General features: G+C 41.2%; 1 protein-coding gene and 1 pseudogene across 2 annotated transcripts; one reads left to right on the forward strand and one right to left on the reverse strand.

The window, feature by feature from the left end:
• LOC117708389 (induced myeloid leukemia cell differentiation protein Mcl-1 homolog pseudogene) overlaps positions 1 to 24,955 on the reverse strand; it is a 133,948-nt pseudogene that overhangs the window by 84,356 nt on the left and 24,637 nt on the right.
• On the forward strand, positions 12,726 to 18,578 carry LOC117709404 (oogenesin-3-like). Of its 2 annotated transcripts, XM_034503765.1 has the most exons (5): positions 12,750 to 12,779; positions 15,122 to 15,134; positions 15,987 to 16,284; positions 16,797 to 17,345; positions 18,014 to 18,578. In XM_034503765.1, the coding sequence occupies exons 1-5, from the start codon at positions 12,750 to 12,752 to the stop codon at positions 18,576 to 18,578; spliced, it is 1,455 nt and encodes a 484-aa protein (XP_034359656.1). The 2 variants fall into 2 exon arrangements, with proteins under 2 accessions (XP_034359657.1, XP_034359656.1); XM_034503766.1 differs by lacking the exon at positions 15,122 to 15,134 and having other exon boundaries at positions 12,726 to 12,779; positions 15,971 to 16,284.

Below are 24,955 nucleotides of genomic sequence, written 5' to 3' on the forward strand. Positions count from 1 at the left end.
TGACCAAGTTATCATTGAGTAGAGCATTTTTCAGTTTCCAAGTGTATGTGGGCTTTCTGTTGTTTTTGTCCATGTCAAAGACAAGTCTTAGTCCATGGTGGTCTGATAAGGTACTAGGGATTATTTCAGTCTTTTTGTATCTGTTGAGGCCTGTTTTGTGACCAATTATATGGTCTATTTTGGAGAAGGTACCATGAGGTGCTGAGAAGAAGGTATATTCTTTTGTTTTAGGATGAAATGTTCTACAGATGTCAGTTAAGTCCAATTGGTTCATAACATCTGTTAGTTCCATTGTGTCTCGGTTTAGTTTCTGTTTCCATGATCTGTCCATAGCTGAGTGTGGGGTGTTGAAATCTCCCACTATTATTGTGTAGGGTGCAATGTATGCTTTAAGCTTTAGTAAAGTTTCTTTTATGTATGTGGGTGCCCTTGCATTTGGGGCATATATGTTCAGAATTGCGAGTTCCTCTTGGTACATTTTTCTTTGATGAATATGAAGTGTCCTTCTTTATCTTTTTTGATTACTTCTGGTTGAAAACTGATTTTATTTTATATTAGAATCACTACTCCTGCTTGTTTCTTGGGACCATTTGCTTGGAAGATTGTTTTCCAACCTTTTACTCTGAGGTAGTGTCTGTCTTTTCCACAAAGGTGCGTTTCCCGAATACAGCAAAATGTTGGGTCCTGTTTATGTATCCAGTCTGATAGTCTATGTCTTTTTATTGGAGCATTGAGTCCATTGATATTAAGAGATATTAAGGAAAATGAGTGTTGTTTCCTGTTATTGTTGTTATTGTCAGTGGAGATATGTTTGTGTAGCTACCTTCTTTTATGGTTTTTGGAAGATTACTTTCCTGCATTTTCTAGGTTGTATTTTCCCTCCTTGTGTTGGAGTTTTCCACCAATTATCCTTTGAAGTGCTGGATTTGTGTTGAGATACTGTGTAAATTTGGATTTGTCATGGAATATTTTGGTTTATCCATCAATAATGATTGACAGTTTTGCTGGATATAGTAGTCTGGGCTGGCATTTGTGTTCTTTTAGTGTCTGTATGATATCTTGGTCCAGGATCTTCTGGCTTTTATGGTCTCTGGTGAGAAGTCTGGTGTAATTCTTATAGGTCTGCCTTTATATGTTACTTTGCATTTTTCCCTTACTGCTTTTAGTATTTTTTCTTTGTTTTGTACATTTGATGTTTTGACTATTATATGGCGGGAAGTATTTCTTTTCTGGTCTAAACTATTTGGAGTTCTGTAAGCTTCTTGTATATTTATGGACATCTCTTTCTTTAGGTTAGGGAAGTTTTCCTCTATAATTTTGTTGAGGATATTTACTGGTCCTTTAAGTTGGGAGTCTTCCCCCTCATCTATACCTATTATCCTTAGGTTTGGCCTTCTCATTGTGTCTTGGATTTCTTGTATATTTTGGGTTAGTAGCTTTTTGTATTTTGCATTTTCTTTGACAGTTGTGTCAATGTTTTCCATGGTATCTTCTGCACATGAGATTCTCTCTTCCATCTCTTGTATTCTGTTGGTGATACTTGTTCCTATGACTCCTGAACATTTTTTTAGGTTTTCTATCTCCAGGGTATTGTCCCTTTGTGATTTCTTCATTGTTTCTACTTCAATTTTTAGATCCTGCATGGTTTTGTTTAATTCCTTCTCCTGTTTCATTGCATTTTCTTGCAATTCTTTAAGGGATTTTTGTGTTTCCTCTTTAAGGGTTTCTGTCTGACTACCAGTACTCTCCTTAAGTTCTTTGAGAGTGTTATTTATGTCTTTCTTAAAGTCCTCTATCATCATCATGAGAAGTGATTTTAATTCTGAATCCTGCTTTTCTGGTGTGATGGGGTGTTCAGGGCTCTCACAAGTAAACAACTAACTGTGCAAGTGCAAGAGGCGAAAGCGCACCAAGCCACTGCGAATCCCGAGGCGTAACAAGGGGTGATGAGTGAACAGCCAATCAGAAGTGAACACACCACTCTAGGGTACATATAGCAGTGCCTTTCCCGGGCTTGGGGTCTTTCTGCTTCTGCTGATACAAGAATAAAACCTCACTGTAATAACCACCCGAACACTGCCTCACATGTCTCTTTCGCAGGTGAAGGGGACTCAGAGGTGCTTGGAACATCTGGTGCCGAAACCCGGGATCTTCAAGGCACCGCAGGAGTCCCCCCCAAGATTTGGGGCGGGTTAAAAGACTACAGGATCGAGGTATGTCTCTGAGAGTTATGTTTGGGGTGGAAGCCTTCGTTGCGAGCATCAGGCCAAGGAGCCTAGAAAGGAGAAACAGGCAAAAAACCCTGGGCAACAGAGGCAGGCCAAGGAGCCTGGTCAAACCAAAGAGTACTCAAAGGGAACAGGGGCCACTGCAGGGCCTGTTAAGGTTAAGGACCCTTCACCAGCTGGTGAAGAGAGAGTGGTGTTCGGGGGACCCCCCTGCATCCCATTATGGAGCCTGCTTCCATAAACCTTAGCAGCTCCGAGAAAGACCTAATGCAAGGAGAGGAAGAGAGCCTAGAGCAGGAGGCAGCCGCCTATGCAAAGGATAGCCATTCTGGGATAAGACTAAGAAAGACCTTGAGCCCCTCGGCCCTGCCCTTGCCTCGGGCCTATACCCCGTCATTGCCTCTTACTCATTTCTCAACCCAGGAGATCGGAGACAGCTACAGCTTGCATTTCCGGTCTTTGAAGTGGCAGAAGGAGCACGTGTTCATGCCCCAGTAGAGTATAGACTGGTCAAAGAATTAGCTGAGGCAGTACGTGCATATGGAATTGGGGCTAATTTTACTGTATCCCAAGTGGAGAGATTAAGTGCAGCTGCTATGACGCCAGGAGACTGGCAGGACACAGTAAAGGCAGTACTTAACAATATGGGCCAATACCTAGAGTGGAAGGCCTTGTGGCACGAGGCACTACAAGCACAAGCCAGGATTAATGCAAACACTGAGGGACAACAATTATGGACTTGTGACATGCTGGCTGGAGTTGGTGTACGCTCGAATGACCAGACTGCTTAACCTTGGCAGGTATACGCACAAATAGCACAGCTGCTGTTAAGACCTTCTTATGTGTCATAAGGATTTAAGTATTTACAGACCTCATACCCCTTATTATTAAACACCTTGGAACAGTGGGGTCTGCATGTTGCTACTGAGAAAGTTCAATTTTCAGAAATTGGCTCCTTTTTAGGGATGGTTATCTATCCAGAAAAGATAATTCCTCAGAAATTAGAGATTCATAGAGAACATTTACATACCGTGAATGATTTTCAGAAATTATTAGGTGATATAAATTGGTTAAGACCATTTTTAAAAATTCCCTCAGCCGAGCTGAAACCTTTATTTGATATTTTGGAAGGGGATGCTCATATTTCCTCACTGAGGGCCTTAACACCGGCTGTGAGCCGTGCTCTACAAGTAGTAGAAAATGCTTTACAAGATGCCCAACTAAAACGCATAGATGAAACCAAAACCTTTGACTTATGTGTTTTTAATTCTAGATACCTACCAACTTCTGTGTTATGGCAGGAGGGGCCTTTGTTATGGATTCATTCCAATGCTTCTCCCGCAAAGATTATTGAAAGGTATCCAGATTCAGTCACTCAGCTTGCCCTTCATGGACTAAAAGCAGCCATTACCCATTTTGGAAGGGAGACTAAGGTTTTGATAGTGCCTTATACTGCCCATCAAGTCCAAATATTAACGGCGACCTCTGACATTTGGGCAGTGCTGGTTACTTCCTTCGATGGTCAAATAGATAATCATTATCCTAAGCATCCCATCTTATAATTTGCCTTAACTCAAGCTATCATATTTCCACATATTGTGTCTTAGGAGCCACTCCCAGATGGAATGGTAGTTTATACGGACGGGTCAAAAACAGGAGTGGGTGCCTATGTTGTTAATGATAAGGTTACATCCAAACAATACCATGAAACCTCACCTCAAATTGTGGAATGCTTAGTGGTGTCAGAGGTTCTGGAAATCTTTCCAGGTCCCTTAAATATTGTTTCAGATTCCTTCTATGTGGTTAATGCAGTGAAAGCATTAGAAGTTGCTGGGTTAATTAAGACATCTAGCAGACTTGTAGAAGCTTTTCAAAAGATTCAGCTTACCCTGGCTAAGTGAAGATTCCCTGTCTTTATAACTCATATTAGGGCTCACTCAGGCTTACCGGGACCTATGTCCCGTGGAAATGACCTGGCAGATCGAGCCACAAAGTTGATTTCAATTGCCCTTTCGCCAAAATTAGATTTGGCTAAAGCCTTTCATAAAAGGTTTCATGTGACAGCTGAGACGCTACAAGGTCAATTTAACATTACTAGAAAGGAGGCTAGAGATATCGTGACTCAATGCCAAAACTGCTGTCAATTCCTACTTGTTCCCCATACCGGAATTAACCCTCGGGGAATTAGGCCATTACAGATCTGGCAAATGGATGTTACTCACATCCCATCCTTTGGCAAATTACAATGTTTGCATGTCTCCATTGATACCTGTTCTGGAGTTATGTTTGCCTCTCCATTGACCAGAGAAAAGGCTGCCCATGTTATTCAACATTGTCTCGAGGCTTGGAGTACCTGGGGAAAGCCTAAAATCCTTAAAACGGACAATGGAGCAGCCTACACTTCTCAAAAATTTCAACAATTTTGTCGCCAAAAGGAAGTGACACACCTGTCAGGTCTTCCTTACAACCCTCAGGGACAGGGCATCATTGAGCGTGCTCATCATACCCTTAAAACTTATTTGATAAAACAAAAAGGAGAAGTTGAGGAAGCTCTGCCCACGGTGCCACGGGTTACTGTTTCTCTGGCACTTTTTACTCTCAACTTTTTGAATTTGGACAGTCAGGGCAATACAGCGGCCGATTGCCATTGCCTGGAACCAACTAGGCCAAAAGAAATGATAAAATGGAAAGATGTTTTGACTGGTCAATGGAAAGGCCCAGATCCTATTTTAATAAGATCCAGGGGAGCGGTTTGTGTTTTTCCACAGGAAGAAGACAACCCATTTTGGCTGCCAGAGTGACTGATGCTGCAGCTCGCGGTTCCTGAAAATGACCCCCCAAAGGATTCATCTGCAGACGCTCTCAGTTCTCACTTGGACTCTCCTAAATTGGGTTCCTAGTATATATAGTGAATTTAGATGGCTATCCTATCTGCTTTTCCAAAACCTATGCCCTTGCCTTCTTAAAAGGTGCCCCTTCTGCTAAACAGAATTTCTCTACCCTTAACTGTAATGCCTCACTCCTGTTTGTGTGTATCCTCCATTTCTTTTCATCCTATCCAACAACTCCTTTAATACTAGTACCAATGTAACTTGCTTTATGTCCCAATGCTGGTCTGCTCTTGTCTATAAGCAGGCCCTAATAGGCAGTATACCACTTGGATTCCTATTCCCGTTCAGACATCTGGGACCTTGACCTTATTTCGACAGAAGAGAGATTTTGATATAACTGCAGCCATTATCACTGCTGTTGCCATCTCTGCAGCTGCAGCTGTGATAGCCGGCATGGCCCTGGCTGATCAGGTTACAGCAGCTACTGTTGTTAATCAAATTTCAGAAAAGACCTCTGAGGCTTTGACCAGTCTACAGAAAGTGGATGCATATTTGGCATCAGGCATCCTGTTGGTCAATCAGAGAGTTGATTTGCTCCAAGCCCATGTGGAGCAGCTCACGGATATGGTTCAAATGAGCTGCGTGTCAGCAGCCCCACATCTATGTATTACACCTCTGAGATTTGTGAATGATGCATTTGTTCAAAGCCATAATCTTTCTGCTTATTTACAAGGGAGTTGGACTGGGGAGCTGGACCAGATGCAGCAGCAATTGCAGATCCGGATCTTGAGCCTTGATGGAGCGCGGGTGGACCCTGTTACCCTTGGCGATTTTACTTCTTGAATTTCTTCTGCCTTTTTCTTTCTTTAAGGAATGGGTGGGGATAGGCCTGTTTGGTGCAGCCCTATGTTGTGGATTAGTGTTCATGATGGTTAGTCTGCAAGCTGAGAGCCCAACAAAAACGTGACAAGGTCGCTATCACCCAAGCACTTGCAGCCTTGGAGCAAGGGTCTCCCCCTGAAATTTGGCTATTTATGCTAAGAAAGTAACTGATGACTGAGACCCTCAGTCGATGCACCCCAAGGGTTCAGCCCATTGCACTGGGTCGATGAGAGGTCTAAGTCTAGCCAGCCCTTGCCTGAGTAACTGTGGTACCTGAATAGTTTGAGGTGTTTGCAAGTGGGTACTGGACAGGGAATGTTCCACGAGTGTGGATAAATTTCCCGAAAGTATGCCTGATTGCACAAAGGTTTGATGCCAAGAAACCTCCCCTGGTGGCGCCCCAGGGTGGAGGCTCCCTTTCCCCATCAAAAGGCATCGAGATGGGTATGGGAAGTATTACTCATTGCACGACGACAAGAGAAGAAACCCATTACAATATCTCATTTTGCACAGGGGATCAGGCCTCTGCTTTCCCTCACTGAGTTGGTGCCGTGCCTGATAGGCAAAAGGCTGTTCCATCTTAATAATATAGATAGAGGGAGATGTAGGGAACCGCGGTTAGCGGTGATAACATCCACCATTACAAGATGGCGCGGGCATCCTGTGCTCTCACAAGTAAACAACTAACTGCGCAGGTGCAAGAGGCAAAAGCGTACCAAGCCACTGCAAATCCAGAGGCATAACAAGGGGTGATGAGTGAACAGCCAATCAGAAGTGAACACACCACTCTAGGGTACATATAGCAGTGCCTTTCCCGGGCTTGGGGTCTTTCCGCTTCTGCTGATACAAGAATAAAGCCTCGCTGTAGTAACCACCCGAACACTGCCTCACGTGTCTCTTTCACGGGTGAAGGGGACTCGAAGGGGCCCGGAATATTGAATCATTTTCTCCAGTGATGGTCCATGTTTTCAAAGATGGCATAACAAACTGGGGCTAGATTGTGACTTATTTCTTTTTGTGCTTTTATGTCCAAACACTTAAAGAACCTAAACCAAGAAATCTGAATAGAACCATTAGCAGATAGTATCACAGAAGTTCTTGTAAGGATGAGATGGTAATGGCTTGTTAAACAAAAGGGCTGGGATAGGTTTGTAGAGTTCTTCCACATGCAGGACTTAGAAGGCAGCATCAAAAATGTATTGCTGGCTTTTGCATGTGTTCCAGGAATAGAAACTTTTCTGGCATATCTAATAACATAGCCTTGTGAGTACAATAGGTGACTTTTAAAACTCCAGCCACCAAACTACATGCTTCTGTGAAAACAAATGTTATCTATGAATTTGAACTTGAAGCTGCCCAGGATTTTAACAGTGTAGTTCTACATTGCAGAAAGAAAGTGATTACAGGACTGTGACCAATGAGAATAAATACATGAGAAAAGTGTTCCCTCTTAAAATGTCACTGTCTGAATGAAGCAATGTTTGCTCTGTAGTTGAAATCTTTGTCATAATCAGTTCTAGTGTATATGCAGAACCAGTGGTGTGTGTGAACTGGTTGTAGTAGAACAAATCAGATTTATAAATATGCAGGATTAACTACACAATATGTTTTGTATTTAAGGATCTCAGGCAGATGTAACACATTTGATTACCTGTTGACTTACTAAATTGTAAAGTAGTTTGGGAAAGTAGGCTAGAATCTTAACCATGGTGCTGTTCACAGGGTTTACTTGTTTAACACTGGTTTAAGCCTGGTGTCACTAAGATAGATATGTATTTCCTTTTACTAGTGAATACTTAGCAATCGCTAAGCTTTGTTTTGAATTTCTGTATGGTTTCTGTATTTTTGAATTAACCTTTACTTCCTCTCCTTCCTTTACGGGTTGGCTTGTTATGCTTTGTTCCCCTACAGATACAGTCATCTACATTTCCTCCCTGTGCACTTTACTGGCCATTTTAGTTATCTACATTAGAACTCACACTCATTTTAGTTATCTAAATTAGAACTCGCACTCATTTTAGTTATCTACATTAGAACTCGCACTCATTTTAGTTATCTACATTAGAACTCGCACTCATTTTAATTATCTACATTAGAACTATCACTAAATCTTTAGTGAGGGCTGAAGATAAAAGTAGGCATGAATCAAATGAATTAGAATGTAATGGTTAAGAAGTGTCCTGTCTGCCCATCTCAGACATAAGGCCATCTTGCTGGATCAATTTGTACCTATGTATTTATCCTTGATCATAATTTGCTTATTTATGTTTATCTCTTTGGACATAAGAGCACTTTATGTAGTTGAATAAACAAACTATAAGTTAAGATGACTAAAAGGTTAGCCTCTCATAATCTAGTCATGGAAGTTTTTTAACTACAAGTGTGACTTCCCAGCTCACAAGGTGTGAAAGCTGAATTATAGGCAGGATCTTAGTAGGCATTTTAGGTGCAGGGCCATGAAGATTTGAAGAGCTCAAGTGGCTGGAAGTGGGATTGATTTAGAGGAAGAAGAAGCATGTGGTCTGATTGCTGACTAGATGAATAGGTGAGGCACATCTTCCAAAGAGAAGAGTGAGGGGCTGCTTGGAGAGATGGCTCTCAGTAAATTCTGTTTGTCTCACATATCTCTCAGGAAAAAAAAAGATGCAATCTTCAAGCATCTTCCATGGACATTCTGTCTGAAGTGAACACCTTCATTCTGCTTAGAGCACCTAATATTTTTAATAGTTATTTTCAAAAGGGTTGGAACCAACTGCAAGTTGATGTGGGTTATAAATGTTTCCCTAAGTTCTGTTTTTTTCTGAGGAAAATATAAACCTTTTTTCTGCCCTGCAAAAAAATAAATAGTATGAGGCTTGCCTGGACTACATCGAGAGTTCTAGAACAGATAGTGCTATACAGAGATTCTTAGACTCAAAGCAAACAAACAAACTAATCCCCATGTCTACATTTCACTCACAAAATTCTCATCACTCCAGAGTAAGAAACAGGCAGATCTCAATGCATTGATAGGATATTGTGTAGACTGAATGCTTTCCTTTTGGGATAATCACAAAACTAAAACTAGAGTGAAACTCAAGAGCCCATTAACTAAACCACTCCCCAAAATAAGGTTTTTGTTCATCAATTTAGTAGCTATTTATCTACTCATTTTTAATTTTTGTTTGGGCAAGATCTTGATCTGTAGCCAAGGTTGATGTAAAACCCCAATTCCGAACACTCCTGCCTCAGCATTCTATGTGATAGGATGACTGTTGTAAACAAACACACATGTCTGAGTTTTCTTTGCCTGTGATGCACATGGTCCTGAGTGTGTGTCCCATTGGCATTGCTCTGTTTCTTACATGAGACAGGCACACAGATTCTCCTAAAATTATCCTCTGAGGACTTTGTGACAAACACATCATCACAACTCTGCATTCATTCCAAGAATGTGTAGCTGACTTGGATGCTCTGTCATTCTTCAGTTGTACTAGCTAGCTACTCAAGAGGGCTGAGTCAGGAGGATGGCTTGCAACTACTGTTGTGAGGCAGAAGTTCTGGACATGCAGTCTCCAGATGGTCTTGTGTGATACTGGTCATAGGTGCAAGAGTAGAGGGAGGGAAATTCAGTAAGATGCTAAGCCTTCATTACTGGAGGAACAGAGGGCTACAGCCATTCAGGGAAGATCGACACCTAGCTAGCTCACACTATTTAGTTTATTTAAACATTATAAAAAATTAATTTGGGATGGGTAAGATTCCGGCTACCAAGTTTATCTTGCCCTTACTGCTCACAGGAACTAACAACCCACACCAATCTCAGTCCCGTTTGAATTTGGCTAGCCATAATCAAAAGAAAGAACTTCAGATTTGCCAGAAGTGTCTCAGTACCAAGATGAATGCAGCTGCATGTTCTCACATAGCACCACGTGCAGACATTCTTAAGAGACAATATTTCTTCAAGGGCCATACCTTCTCATGGCAATTTCTCAGCTTCTCCTGATTGACCCAAACATACTAAAGGATTATGGGTCATTTAAAACAGTTTCAAATTTACATCATTTACACAGATGGTGTCCTCATCTCTTAGTAAAAGGAGCATGTCTCAGAAGAATCCATCCAGGAAACTCAGTGGTAGATATCAATAATTTGCGGTAAACCAGGCATGGACAAACACACACATGTTTAGAGCACAGGCTAGTCTTTCAAAGGACCCAAGTAAAATTCCCTGCACACATATTAGGTAGCTCACAACACCTAAAATTCCAGATCCAGAGAGATCCTACTCCTTTGGCCTCTGGGGTCTTTAATCCATGTTAACATTTCTCACTAAAGATACACATACAAATAATTAAAAATAAGAAAAAAATTACAGTGTTATAAATGAGATTATTACTCAAGCAATGTAATGAGTAAATGAATCACTGAATAAAAATAAAAATTTATATATACAGATGTATACAGTAAAACTAAATTGAAAATGATTTCTATGCAGTATTTTATTTATGCACAGCAGGCTGGAAAAATCTTATAATTAAATATTTACAAGTGCTTTTCATTTAAAAAGTATATTTTTTATTTTGGCTCTTTTTGGTCTTCCCCCTTTCTTTGTTCCTTTCTTCCTTTTGACAGTTTATTTGTATAGTGCTGTCTGTAAAGGAAATTGCTATATAGAAAAGGCTGGCCTTCAACTGTGAGATATCCCTGCATCTACCTCCCTAGTGAAGTGGAAACTTCCAGTTTCTCTGGAAAGTTAGTTATATGAAATGATGTTTTGCTGGGGCACACAGGTGAAAGGATATCTTGGTAAAGCAGACATGTGAAGAATATTTTCCTGAAGCAGGCACAAGTGAAAGGATGCTTTAATAAAGCAGACATGTAAAGGTTGCTTGATAAAGGAGTAAATATGGCCCTACAGACAGTAGGAGACCAGCACTGAGCTTTGGTTTGGATTGCTCTTCCCACTCTTTTCCACTATACAGCACCCATGTATTAGTTTGCCTTACAGAGCAATGTTGAGCCTAACTTGTAGTAAGGCTGCTATTGAGAGAAACTTGCCAAGAACTGCTTGTGAGATTCCTGTGTCAGCTCCTGCTTCTGTGGCATCTCCTGAAGCCAATTGCCAAGCCTGGTGGTTTCTTCAGAATTGAGGTACAGCTGCAGGCTCCTGTCTAGTGTCTGCCTGCTGAGAGGATTTGATTGAAGCCACTGGTTTCTGCATCTTGGGCTGCCTTGGGCTGCCTTTAGGCCCTGTGCATACAGGAGCTCAGGACCTCATTCAGCACACCTGTCCACAGGGACATGTCTGAGTCAGAGGGGTCTGGTAAAGCACTCAGGTGCCATATATTCATGCTATGCCTTAGGAAGTATAAGTCTCCCCCATTCCAGGCACCTCCACAAGGCCAGAGTCCCTGCTCTGCAATAATAGAGGACTCAGTGTGCCCTGTTGTACTCTCTAGAGGTCTCAAGTCCAAACACTCATCAGTCTCAGCAAATGGAGACTCTGATGACCCAGGTACAATTAACTTTTGTCCCACCAGGTACCAAACCCTGCTCCTTTGAATCTTATTTCCTTTTGGAAAGGTTATTCAGGACAAGGTAATGTGACCGGGGTCTTGTCATGGCAAAAAGACACTGATCACATATAAAGGCCCTCAAAAGAGACAGTCCTACTGTCATAGGCCCAACAACCCAGGTTCTGCTTTCCACACATTGAGTCTGCCAAGGATGGACTGAGGAGAATCTCTGAAATGTATGGCATTACTTTTTACTTTTGAAGGTGTTACAAGGTCCTTAGGGACATTGGCCTTTAGGATACTAATTTGGAGAGTGAGGTAGAGGTTCTGTGAAGTAGTGACCACCTGGATTCACAACCAGACTGTGTCTGAAATTTGAAAGTGAACCAAGACATGTAAGTTTCCCATAAGCAGCTCTGGAGTCATGTGACTACACAAGAGTACTCTGAGAGACTGTGAATCTGAGAAAGACATGCCAGCAAACCCTTCTGCTTACATCACTTTCCCTCCTGTCCTTTCTCATTTCTCTGTCTGTGGGTAGCTATGGACTATGCACACTGAGACAGGATGGTTTTGACTTTAAGACCAGTCTGGGCTATATGGTGAGACAAAGAAGGAATCAAACAAAAATGAATGTTGGGAAAGCCTACACAGAAGAGGAGAGTAAGAATTACCAACTTTGTTTTTGATCTCATTTACCATGAAGTGCTGGAGCACAGAGTACAAATAGGAATCACTGGGTGTGGACTGGGATAAGGATAAGTGCTTATGGAGGATGCAAGAGACTTTCCTACATTCACCATGTTGTCCTGATATAGCCATTGCTATGATTTCCAGCCATGTTCTGAATCATGCCCACGCTGATACTCACAGGTCTCAGACTAGCTTGCTATAAATTGTGTGAGCACACAACAGAAGGCCATGTCCTGGGAGTTGACCACAATATATAGTCAGAAAGAGATTGGATAAGTGCCCTATGCTTGTAGACTCAGAGATCCGCCTGTCTCTGCTTTGCAAGTGCTGTGATTAAAGGCATGAGGCACAACCACTTGATTTCAATAGATAAGTTCTTAACTATCTCTCTCGTCTCAGAATCTTCCTGTGTACAGATCTGATCCAATTTACCTACACCATCCAAATCTGAAGATAGGGAAGTCGGTGGAGACTCAATATTTAATCAGGGACCTACTTTTGTTTGGAGGGTGTGGCTACAAAGGGAAGATACAGCTGAAAGGTATATAAAGAGTCAGAGCAGGCAGAGAAACCCTCAGACTTTTTAGCCTGGAGTTACAACCTTCCCCTGCCTGAATATGGTGATCTGTTTCCAGTGTCCAGATGAAGTAAGTCCCTCAGCTCCGTGAGGATACCTCATCTCATGCAACCTAGTCTACCCTTGTCCTCACTTGAAATTTTGTTCATATAATTTTCTACTTGGTGGTTCTTCTTTTTTAAGATGAGTTCTCTCTAAGTAAGTTTGCCTGGCCGGTATCCTACACACCATGCATGTCATTCTGGGTCTTTGTTACCTCACTCAGAATGATATTTGGGAACTTTGGACCAGACTCTTGCCTGAAAAATTCTTGCTGTCCTCATTTTTTATTAGCTGGATTGTATTCCATTGTAGAAATGAATGACATTTTCTGTATCCATTCTTCAGTTGAGTGCTATCTGGGTTGTTTCCAGCTTCTGGCTATTACATATAAGGCTGCTATGAACATAGAGGAGCAAGTGTCCTTGTGATATGGCGGGACATCTACTGGGTATATGACCAGGAGTAGTATAGCTGCTTATTCAGGTAGAAGTGTTTCCAATTTTTTCCCAAATAACCAGATTGGTTTCCAGAGTGTTTGCAAAAGTTTGCAATCCCACCAGAAATGGAGGAGTATTCTTTTTTCTCCACATCCTCCAAGCAAGTACAGTCATCAGAGGATTTGATTTCAGTGATTCTGATTATGGTAAGGTGGAATCTCAAGGTCATTTTGATTTAAATTTCCCTGAAGACTAAGAACTTTGAACATTTCTTTAAGTGCTCTTTAGAGATTTTTCTACCTTTGAATAGGGGGAGGATTGAAGAAGCTGAAGGGGAGGGCAAGCACATAGGATTCCCACTAGTCTCAACTAACCTGAAAGCCTGGGAGCTCCCAGAGCCTGAGCCACCTAACCTGGCAACATACAGAGTCTGGTCCAAAGTTCCCAGTACATATATAGCTGAGGACTGCCTGGTATACCTTCAGTGGGAAAGAGTTGAGGTCCTAGAGAAGAGAGATACCTGAAGGTTTAGGGGTGGGGGTAGCACCCTCTTGGAGGAAACACTGAAAAAAAATTAGATTAGGGCCTAGGGGAGGGGAGCAATGGCTGGAATGTAAATTAATAAAAAAAATATCCTCAGGCCTTAAACTATCAGAAATTTTCCTACATCAACCACCTGAGGCCTGTTGAACCAGAATATCCAAGTGTGTTCTCAATTATATCTAATTATTAATTGGTTCATTGTTGCTTCTGTAGAATTTTTTTGGTTTTATTTAGTTTTGTCCTTGTGTTTTGAGACAGTCTCGCTAAGAATGTCAGAGTGATCTTGCATTCTAGGCACTCTAGTCTGGAATGTCAGATATGAGTTACTCAAGTGCCTTGAGTGCTGATCTTTCTGTCACTTTAAGCCTGACATTCATTGGTGTGCTTACAATCCCAGCAACAGGAGGCAGAGGGAGGCTATGAGTGTCAAAATAGCTGGATATTATATGTGTTTTTTAAAAAGGCAAAACAAGAGGCTGGAGAGAAGGCTCAGTGGTTAAGAACACTGAGTGCTCTTCCAGGGGTACTATGTTCAATTCCCAGTAAGTAAATTGTCACTCACCACCATCTATAATGGGATCTGATACCCTCTTCCTCTTTTGGTGTGCCTGAAGACAGAGACAGTGTACTCATATACATTAAATAAATAAATAGATACATAACTAACTAAATAATGTAAAACAAGCAAGCAAACACAAAATACCAAAAAAATCAAATGGTATTTGCATTTGCTCACTGATAAAGAGCTTCTTATTATAATGGAATCAGGATGTCCTCAAACTTGAAGGAAGAAATGTACACACACACATACACACACACACACATACACACACACACACACACAGAGATACATATACATATGTATATATCTGTATATATATATATATATATATATATATATATATATATATATATGTTTGTGTTTGTGTGTTTAATATTCATTATATCACAATCATAGTCTTGCTCTCTCCTCTCCACCCATACCTACTCTTGACTGAAACAGGAATGCAGAGGCTGGATACTCACTAAGTTTGATGGCAGCCTAATATATATAGAAAGTTTAAAAACAGCTATAAGACCATGTCTCAAAGAAGAAAAAAAATCCAAACCAATAAAATCAACAACAGCAAAAAAACCCAAAAAGAACAACGTATTTCTATCTGCTGATTGATACATGGTCTATTCTTTTCAAGGAAATAAGGATGTGTTCAAAGTTTCAGAAACAATCCAGTTTTTTGTAATTATTAAATATTCAAATTGAAAAATCTGAATATTACTTAATATCTGCTCCTTTGTCTTACTTTTTTTGGTCTTCCTTTAGTTTCTGCAGGTATCAGGATAGCTGGTCTGGTGCTGTATAAGTAACCAATTATGACATGGAGCTAGTGAGCCTCCTGCCTTCAGCCTGTGAATTATAATCTCCACCTCATAGTCTCTTTATTCTGGATGATTTATAAAGGGTCACCAACCATGTCAATGGCTACTGAAGGATAACTGACTTTAGTGTTTCTTTCCCACTCTGTTAGCTCTGTAGTTTGCAGACCTCAAGCTTGGAACTTTCTCCAAAAGGCATGTAAGGGTCACAATCAAAGATTGATGTCAATAACTAATGATGAGTATTTCAAAGATGAGGTGACTCATTCCATGCACTGTAGCTGGAAAGATAAAGATTGTAGACAATTTGGAAGCTGATTTTCTTTGCTTTCTTTGAGAGCCTAGAAAGCTAAGCACAATCATCATCCAACAAGTGGCTGAAGCTTCAGAGTTCCTCGTGATGCCTCCCCAGTGGGATGTATTCACCCCATCTGTGGCTGCAATTGGATGTGGCCTTTGGGAACTAGGATACTTTGGAGAAAAATCATACCACAAGAGAGAAATATGGCTTTAAAACCAGCACAGGCCAGACCAAGCAGTGCTAGATTAATCATGCTGTGGTGGCCCAGGCCGAGCAGAGATGGAAACATGTAATGTCAACACTTGGGAGGTACAGTCAGGTATTTCTCTGTGGGTCCAGACCACTGAGATCTATAAAGCAAGTTTTAGTATAGCCAGGGATATAGGTAGTTCTGTAAAGATATTATCTCAAAGAACACATGAAAAAATTGTGGGTATTCAAAGTGACAAACTGGGTTCTCTGTCCTGATCATTAGTAATCTAGCTTTCACATTTCCTTGTGTGTGTGCAGAAGGGCTTCCTAAGTTTCTTGTCATTCATGGTATATTTTTCCTGGCTTCCCTAGGATGACTCTTCAGAAGAAGACACAACAGAGGAAGTCTACTCTCCACTCACCCTTGAGAAGCTGGCAATGCAGAGGCTACTGAGGGAGGAGGCCTTGGCCATTTCTGCTCTCAAGGACCTGCCCCATCTTCTGTTCCCAGTGATGTTTGAGGAGGCCTTCATTAATGGGCATACAAAGGTCTTGACAGCCATGATACCTGTGTGGCCTTACCCATACCTTTATGTAGGAATGATGATAGAAAACCGCAACTTGGAGACTTTGAAGGCTATGCTTGAGGGACTAGATATACTGATTACACAAAAGGTTCACTCCAGGTAGGCAGAATTTGCTGGGGTTGGAGGGTGGGTCTCTGAGTGCTGAGTAGAAACTAGGGTCTCAGAATATTTGGCCAACTGTGGATCAGAGGCTTCTAATCATCAATTCTTTCTGCAACTGTTCTGGACTGTTACCTTCTGAACATAGAGGCTGAGAAGGTGTAAAGGTTTGGACTTAGTCTCAACTCTCTGGGCAAATAATAAATAATGTAGAAGACAGAAAAGAATAGAGACACCCAAGAGTAGTGGGTTTTTCCTGCATCCCTCAAAGGTATAAAAGAAATGACATTAAGATTAAGGAGCTTAGAATGACAGGAAGTAAGACAGGGCTAAAGATGCCTGTCTTGCAAAGAATGCTATTCATTCACTGAGCATGAGTCTCAGGGTTTGATTCTAGACACAGGAAAATAAAGTTTTTAAAGAAACAGCTTAAACGTAATATGTAGAGTAGAATCAGACTATAAAATGTGTCTTCTTTTACCATCTGATAGTTATACTCATTTCTCCCACAGTAGGTGCAAACTCAGAGAGATCAATTGGAGGAATAAATACCACCATGTTAATGGCATATGGGCTGGATCCCGTAAACTCTTACCAGGATTCATGACACAGAAGAAGCCAGTGCAGAATAGTCCTGGCTGTGGGGTGAAGAAAGAATTGAAGGTGACAACACAACTCCAAATCGTGGAGGGCAGACTTGATGAATCTGACAGATACTTGTTTCAGTGGGCCCAGCAGAGAAAAGATTCCATTCATCTGTGCAATACAAATCTAAAGATTCAGGGTTTAACCAAAGCTACAGTCATAGAAATCTTCAAGTTTTTACATGCAGACTGTGTACAAGATCTGCTGCTATCAGATCTTTGTCTAGAAGATTTGGACTTTCTTAATCCCTACCTGAGACAGATGAACAATCTTCTCAATCTCACACTATGTCACATCACAGATACCCTATGTATGGGTGATTCTGAAATGTCTCTACTTCCCACATTCCACTGTCTCCAGAAACTCTCTGTAAATAATTCCCTCTACGTATATGGCAACCTGAAAAGATTCCTCAGGTAAGGAAGGGTCCAGTAGTAGACCAGAAAAAAAATTATCTGTTTTCTTTTGCCTTGGTTTTGATGCGGTTTTGTTTTGTTTTGTTTTGTTTTTTTTGTTTTTTTTTTTTTTTTTTGCAAGCTATAGAAGCTTTTATGGTCTGGCAAACATAAACCTATCCCTGTTAGAGACATATCATATTGAGGCAATGAGCCCTGTGCCAAGATCTGTATGACTAGGCACAAGCAACCTCTTATTGCTTATGTGTAAATAGTTTTGAGTTTAGAAACAGATTGAGTGGATAAGAAATATGGGACAATGGGTTTCAAGGCGAAGACAGGATCATGGAACTTGGAGGAACAAAACCTCTTAGAACTATTAAAAACAGTACTCAGAAGTTGTTGAATTTTGTTTTGGGTAGTTAGACCTTACATTTACCATGTTGCCCTGATATATCCACTGCTGTGGTTTTCGGACAGGCCCTGAGTCATGACTATGGTGATATCTTAAGGACTCAGACTAGAATGTTGGGAGGTATGTGAGCAGAAAACAAAAGGCCATGTCCTGAGGGTTGTTCTCAATATACATTCAGAATGAGTTTGGGAGAAATGTCATCTCCTTAGCTGCCAATCCTATCAACTTTCTTCAACACCATTTGACAAAAAGCAATAATGTTTTCTCTCCTCAGGTGCCTGAAGAAACCCTTGGAGTCACTTATCATCACTGACTGTAACCTCTCACAGTCAGACTTGGATTGCCTGCCCTATTGCCTAAATATTTTTGAGCTCAAATCTTTAATCCTTGCTAATATTAATTTATGTGATTTACTCCTTGAGCCTCTTGGGTTTTTCCTTGAAAGAGTTGGACATACCCTGGAAAACCTGGAATTAGAGTTATGTGGTATACAGGACTCTCAGTTGAATACCCTGCTGCCTGCCCTAAGCCAATGTTCCCAGCTCAGATTTGTTAGTTTCATTGATAATGAATTTCCTCTGCTTTCCCTGAAAGAACTTTTACACCACACAGCCCAGCTGAGCCAGCTGGAAAGGGAGGTATACCCTGCCCCTCTGGAGTGCTATGACAGGGATGTAATACTTTCACACAGATTAGAAAAATTGTGTCCTGAGCTCCTGGATATACTCACGGCCAAAAGAATGCCCAAGGAAGTCATCTTTAAAACAACCCAATGCTGTAATTGTGGTGGGTACTATATTTATGATCTGGAGACCGAAAGTTGCCATTTTGAAGTATAACTACTGTAAGGTTGATTGTGGAAGACAGAAATGGAAGCTGAGTATTGGAGATTGATGAAACCCTAAGTGAATGTCCACTGCTGATTGATAGAAATGTCAATCACTTATAGAGCTGAAACACACTGGAAAGGCAAGATCTTTCTCTGAACTGGTAAAGGAATGTAGCATCTACAGAAAATATCAAGCAGTCTTTTCTTTTCTAGGATTATTGTAGGTTGTGTGTATTATAATAGAGGTAACCTTCCATGAGGACATTGCCTCCCCTTTTTATTTATGCAATAAATATTTTGATATTTAATAAATATTTTGGGTTGATGGTATGTCTCTATTAGAGCACAGAACATAATCATCCTTAGCATTTCTGCACCTGTATCTGGTTTCTTCATTCCTCATCTCCATAACTAGGTCAATCTCAGATTTGTGCAGTTCCTTGCATCCCAGGAACAGTCTCATAAATGGGACACAAAGCACAGAACTTCATAAAGTGCTCAATGTTTTGGAAAGAAATTAGCATGTAGTACACTCAGATCACAACAACTGAGTTCATTATAGAGAACAATGGGATGAGGGGAGAGGCATATTCAGCAAGCATGAAAAATGAGGACCAAGGCAGGCACATTTTAGGACAGATGTCCTTGTATTTAACCTTTGCTGAAATAATATTTGCAACAAACGATCCCTCAGAGACTTGATGTCAAAATGAGAAGAACATGATGTTACCTTAATCCTTAATCTAGTTCTTCATAGTTCCAAAACAGTTTTTATGTTGGCTAAGAAAATTTTCACTCCTTAAGCAGAGAAATATTTCCTAACACCATGCCCTGGTTCCCTGTGACAGGTCCTTGTGGGGGACTCCAAAACTTCATGTGTAGTGCAGCTTCTTTCAGATAGTGAGGTGACTCACAGTAGGCTGAGGAGAAGAGGATGTTCCCTATGGAACTTCCCACAGTCTCCTTATACTCTTCATTTCATTAATATCCAGGCTGGCCACTGTCTCTGGACCTAATGCACTGGGGCTCTGCCTCACTGGCTTGTTATGGGTCTAATTTTCCACTATAGAGCCCCCTGGAAAGATGAGATTAAATATATTCACATCCATGCCAGGCTATTTCCTTAAAAAAAAAAAAAAAAAAAAAAAGTACCAGGTTGCTCTTCATGAGATTCTATGAATAGCCTAATACAATTTAAAGCCATGAGTTTTTTTTTTTTTGGAGGGATGCACATACAGAATGAAAGATGTTTATGGCTGGAGTCAGGAATGAATCATGTTGTTATCCTCAGAGTGGGCCTAAGATACCTTAAGACCAAGTTCTCAGCACAGAGACCTATGTGCCCCAGAGAGACAAAGGTTAAGGGGAAAAACAGGGATTAAAAAATAGAAAGGAAAGGGAACAGGGGAGAGGGTAATGGACTGTTTGTCCCTGAGGGACAGGGCAGGAGCAAAGAACTGCCTCAGGATAAAGAAGAGACAGAATGGCAAGTGTATACGCAGAAGGCTTGTTATAATGGTAAAAGGTAAACTCCATGTGAGAATGAGGCATTTAATTTTAATTGGGCTTCATAATTATGTAAGGCAAATGACTGGAGAGCTGGGCCCTAGTAGGGAGCCTCAAGAAGAGGAAGCTGCCAGAAAAAGAAATGAACTTTGGGGGATACCTTTCAAAATATAAACTAATGATTTTCAGCCAGGCCCAGTGTCAAGGAAAAAGGAAAAGAGTTGCCACGGCCATGTTTGCTACTGTCAGGCTGGCAACAAGTTCCATAACTGAGGCAGGAGGATTGTTGAGAGTTGAAGTTTCAGAGCAGAGACTGGAGGAAAGTGCATCCAGAGACTGCCCCACTGGGGAATCCACCCCATATAAAGTCACCAAATCCAGACACTGATGTGGATGCCAAGAAATCCATGCTGACAAGAGCCTGATATAGTTGTCTCCTGAGAGGCTCTGCCAGAGCCTGACAAATACAGAGGTAGATACTAGCAACCATTTGACTGAGCATGAGGTCCCCAGAGGAGGAGTTAGAGACAGTATTAAAGGACATGAAGGGGTTTGCAACCCCATAGGAAGAACAACAATGAAAACCAACAAAAAAAACCACCCAGAGCTCCCTGGGACTAAACCACCAACCAAGGATTACACATGAAGGTACCCAAGGCTCCAGCTACATATGTAGCAAAAGATGGGCTTGTCGGACATCAGTGGGAGGAGAGGCCCTTGGCCATGTGAAGGCTCTATGTCCCAGTGTAGCAGAATGTGAGAGCAGGGGGGCAAGAATTCGTAGGTGGGTGAGGGAACACCTTCATCGAAGGCAGAGGAGGTGGGATAAGATAGGGCATTTTGAGGGTGAAACCAAACAGTGGATAACATTTGGAATATAAATATACTATAGAAATAAAAACAATCTTTGCGCAAAATAAATACACATCACTTAATTTACTAATAGATGAGTAAATAATCAAATAAGACTTGATATTGAGGAATAGTACATTCAATGGGCTCTGGCCTCTCAGGCTAGTGTCAGTTTTTTTGCTTTCACAAAGGGAACTTCATCAATAGAGATAATGAAATAATCCCAGGCAACATCAGTTTAGAACAGAAGCAACTAATCAGAAGGCAGGTGTTGGTTGGAAGGTGGAGCAGAGGAGAGTGGGGAGAATGTCATCAGCCTTGTTCTCAGTTTTCAGGCACATTGCTCTGTATTAAATCTACAACCTACACAAATGATACTCATGTAAAAGTTAGATGCCTTCATTAAAGAGGTCAGTTCAGAATTTATTTTTTAGAGAAATGATGTGAAGTACTCTAAAAATTAGATTGGTAATTCTTTATACATATGTGCAAGAAAAAGAAGCAATTTTCAGTCACAAAACATGCATTGATGGTCTGATATAGCCTGAATAGAAATAAAAATCCACATCAAAAAAGAAATAGAAAAGGAAATAAGAATGCAAGTTAATCAGATGGATTTGAAACTGTCTTATTGGCTAGGTGTGGTAGCACACGCCATTAATAGTATTACTCTGCAAGAAGAAGCATGGAGATTTCAGTGGGTTGACGGCCAGTCTTATCTAAGAAGTGAGTTCAAGTCAGGGCTACTTTAGCGAGGCCGTTTCTCAAATAACAACAACAACAACAACAACAACAACAACAACAACAACAACAACAACAAACATATGAAAACACTGCATTTACAATCAAAACCAGTGTCTTCAACCAATTCTTCTTAAGAGACTGAATTTGAGCTGGGCAGTGGTGGGAGGCAGAGACAGGTGTTATTTCTGAGTTCCAGGACAGCCTTGTCCACAGAGTGAGTTCCAGGACAGCCTGGACTACACAGAGAAACCCTGTCTCAAAAAACAAAGAGAGAGAGAGAGGGAGAGAGAGGGAGAGAGAGAGAGAGAGAGAGAGAGAGAGAGAGAGAGAGAGAGAGAGAGAGAGAGAGAGAGACTGAATTTGATCTCTTCTGTCTCATCTATTAATTCTTGCTCTAATGGAAGATCCCAGTGAAGGAAAGTGATTTAGAGTCAGTGAGGGCTGATAACAAGAAGCTAAATCCAGGACAAGGCAGTGGGTCTCAGCTTCTCTACTGCCACAGACTTCTCTTATTCTGAAGTAGTGAGACACTTATCCCTCAAAGATTTCCCTTCTGAATCTACCTCCAAATCAAAAACTGTCACCTGAATGGACACCTAGACCTGCCAAATAATAATAATAATAATAATAATAATAATAATAATAATAATAATATATATATATATATATATATATATATAATTTATTTATTTATTTAAAATACATTTCAGATTTCATCCTTTCACCCCATTCTCCCCACCACCCAGGAACTTCCTATCCCATCACCCCTCCTGCCTCCACAGGGTGTGCCCCCACCTATCCCCTACTCCCCCCTCCCCACCCTCGAATTCCTTCTCACTTGGTGTTCAGCCTTCTTGGGACCAGGAATCTCCTCTCCCACACATGCCCTACAAGGCCATCCTTCCCTAAGTATACAGCTGAAGTCATGGGTGCCTCCCTTTGTGCTCCCAGGCTGGTGGTTTAGACCCTGGGGAGCTCTGGTTGGCTGGCACTGTTGCTCCCCTCTTGGGGCCTCAACCCTTTCAGCTCCTTCAGTCTTCTCTCTAACTTTTCCATTGGGAACCCTTGATCAGATCAATGATTAGCTTCGAGGATTTGCTTCTGTATGTGTCAGACTCTGGCAGACCTCTGAGGAGACAGCTACATCAGGCTCCTGTCAGCATGCACTTCCTGGCATCCATATTTGCATCTATCATTGGTGACTGCACATGGGATGGATATCAAGGTAGAGTGGTCTCCCGATGGCCCCTCCTTGACTTTCTGTCCCACACTTTGTCCCCTTATTTGCTCCCTTGAGCATTCTGTCACTCCTTCCAAGTAAGACCGAGGCATCCACACTTGGTCTTCCTTCTTCATGAGCTTCATGTGGTCTGTGAGTTGAATTTTGGCTATTTCAAGCTTTTGGGCTAATATCATCTTATCAGTGAGTAAATACCATGTGTGTTCTTTTGTGATTGGGTTACCTCACTCAGGATGATGTTTTCTGGTTCTATCCATTTTTTTACTGTGTAGATGGATGATATTCTCTCTATGAAAACCAAAATAACTGACACCTGATTGAACACCGAGAGCATATTCAATAAATCACTGCCCAACTCTGTTTTATTTAATTTATTTAGTTGCTACTTGCTAATTAGTCTTAGATTTATCTTTGAGACAGGGACTTATTCTATGGGTTAGATTGATTTTAAAAATCACCTCTCACTGGGCAGTAGTGGCGAACACCTTTAATCCCAGCACTTGGAAGGCAGATGCAGGCAGATATCTGATTTCAGGGCCAGCCTGGTCTACAGAGTGAGTTCCTGGATAGCCAGGGACACACAGAGAAACCAATAATCACAGAGACAGTGATTATGATGTAAAGTCTATTATATAAGCACACTCACATATTTGTATATATGCATATATACATACATATATATGCAGGCTTCTTTCTGCCAGTTTGAGAACTTTGTGAGCACCTTGAAAATAAGACACTGTGTATCAGGGAGGAGATGGAAATACCATTTGTTTTTGGGTATTTTGTGTTTGTTTGCCTGTTTTACCTCATTCATTCATTCATTCATTCACTCACTCACTCATGTATTGTATGTGAGTACATTGTTCCTGTCTTCAGACACACCCAAAGAGGGCATCAGATCCCATTATAGATGGATGTGAGCTATGAAGTATTTAGTGGGAATTGAACGCAGGACCTGTGGAAGAGCACTCAGTGTTCTTAACCACTGAGCTTTTTCTCCAGACCCTTCTTTTGCCTTTTTAAAGACACATATAATACCTGGCTTTTTTTGACAGTCATTTAGGCTTCAAACTCAGAGAATAGCCTCATTCTGCATGTTTGTTGCTGGGATTAAAGGCACACCAAAGAATGCCAGACTTAATGTGACATAAAGATCAGTATTCAAGGCACTTGTGCAACTCACAGCTGTCATTCCACCATGGATTGCCTTGAGTTAAAAAGGTCACCCTGAAACTCTTAGTGAGACTACCTCAAAAACCAAAACCAAAACAAAACAAAACAAAAGTACCCCACAGAAACCACAATGACCCAATTAATACTTAGATATAATAGAGAACTCACTTGTATATTCTGGTTAAACAGCATTCAGGTGGCCAAGATAGGAGAATCTGTGAGTTTGAGGCCAGATAAACTATTTTATTTAGTTTAATTTTATTTACATTCCAGATCTTGCCCCCTTCACACAGCTTTTCATCTAATTCTTCCTCCCCTTTGCCTCCAAGAGGGTGCTTCCCTTCCTCACACTCAGGTATCTAAATTTATTAAAGGATTTGATGCATCTTTTGCACCTGAAGACAGAACAGGCAGTCCTCTGCTCTATATGTGCTGGGGGCTTTGGACCAGCCTGTGTATGCTGCCTGGTTGGGTGGCTAAGTCTCTGGGAGTTCCCAGGTGTCTAATTTAGATAAGACTGCTGGTCTTCCTAGGGGGTTGCCCTCTCCTTCAGTTTGTACAATCCTTCCACTAATTCAATCATAGAAGAATCTCAAATGGCTCAGAAGCATTAAAGAAATGTTCAAAGTCCTTAGTCATCAGGGAAATTACAATGAAAACGACCTTGAAATTCTACCTTACAAATCAGAATGTCTAACATTAAAAACTCAAATAACTGCATATTCTGGCATGGATGAGGAGAAAGAGGAACACTCCTCCATTGGGGTGGGATTATAAACTCGTGCAACCACTCTGGAAATCAGTCTGGTGGTTGCTTGGGAAATTGGAAACACTTCTATCTGAAAACCCAGCTATACCACTCTTGGGCATAT

This window comes from Arvicanthis niloticus, chromosome 5 (genome assembly GCF_011762505.2).
Source record: "Arvicanthis niloticus isolate mArvNil1 chromosome 5, mArvNil1.pat.X, whole genome shotgun sequence".
Classification (NCBI taxonomy): domain Eukaryota; kingdom Metazoa; phylum Chordata; class Mammalia; order Rodentia; family Muridae; genus Arvicanthis; species Arvicanthis niloticus.

Excerpts from the sequence above, each read along its gene's own strand:
- LOC117709404 (XM_034503766.1), top strand. The coding sequence starts at position 12,750 with ATGGTGATCTGTTTCCAGTGTCCAGATGAA. Across the intron at positions 12,780-15,970 it reads GTTTCCAGTGTCCAGATGAA|GATGACTCTTCAGAAGAAGA; the intron begins GTAAGTCCCTCA and ends TGGCTTCCCTAG. Across the intron at positions 16,285-16,796 it reads ACACAAAAGGTTCACTCCAG|TAGGTGCAAACTCAGAGAGA; the intron begins GTAGGCAGAATT and ends TTTCTCCCACAG.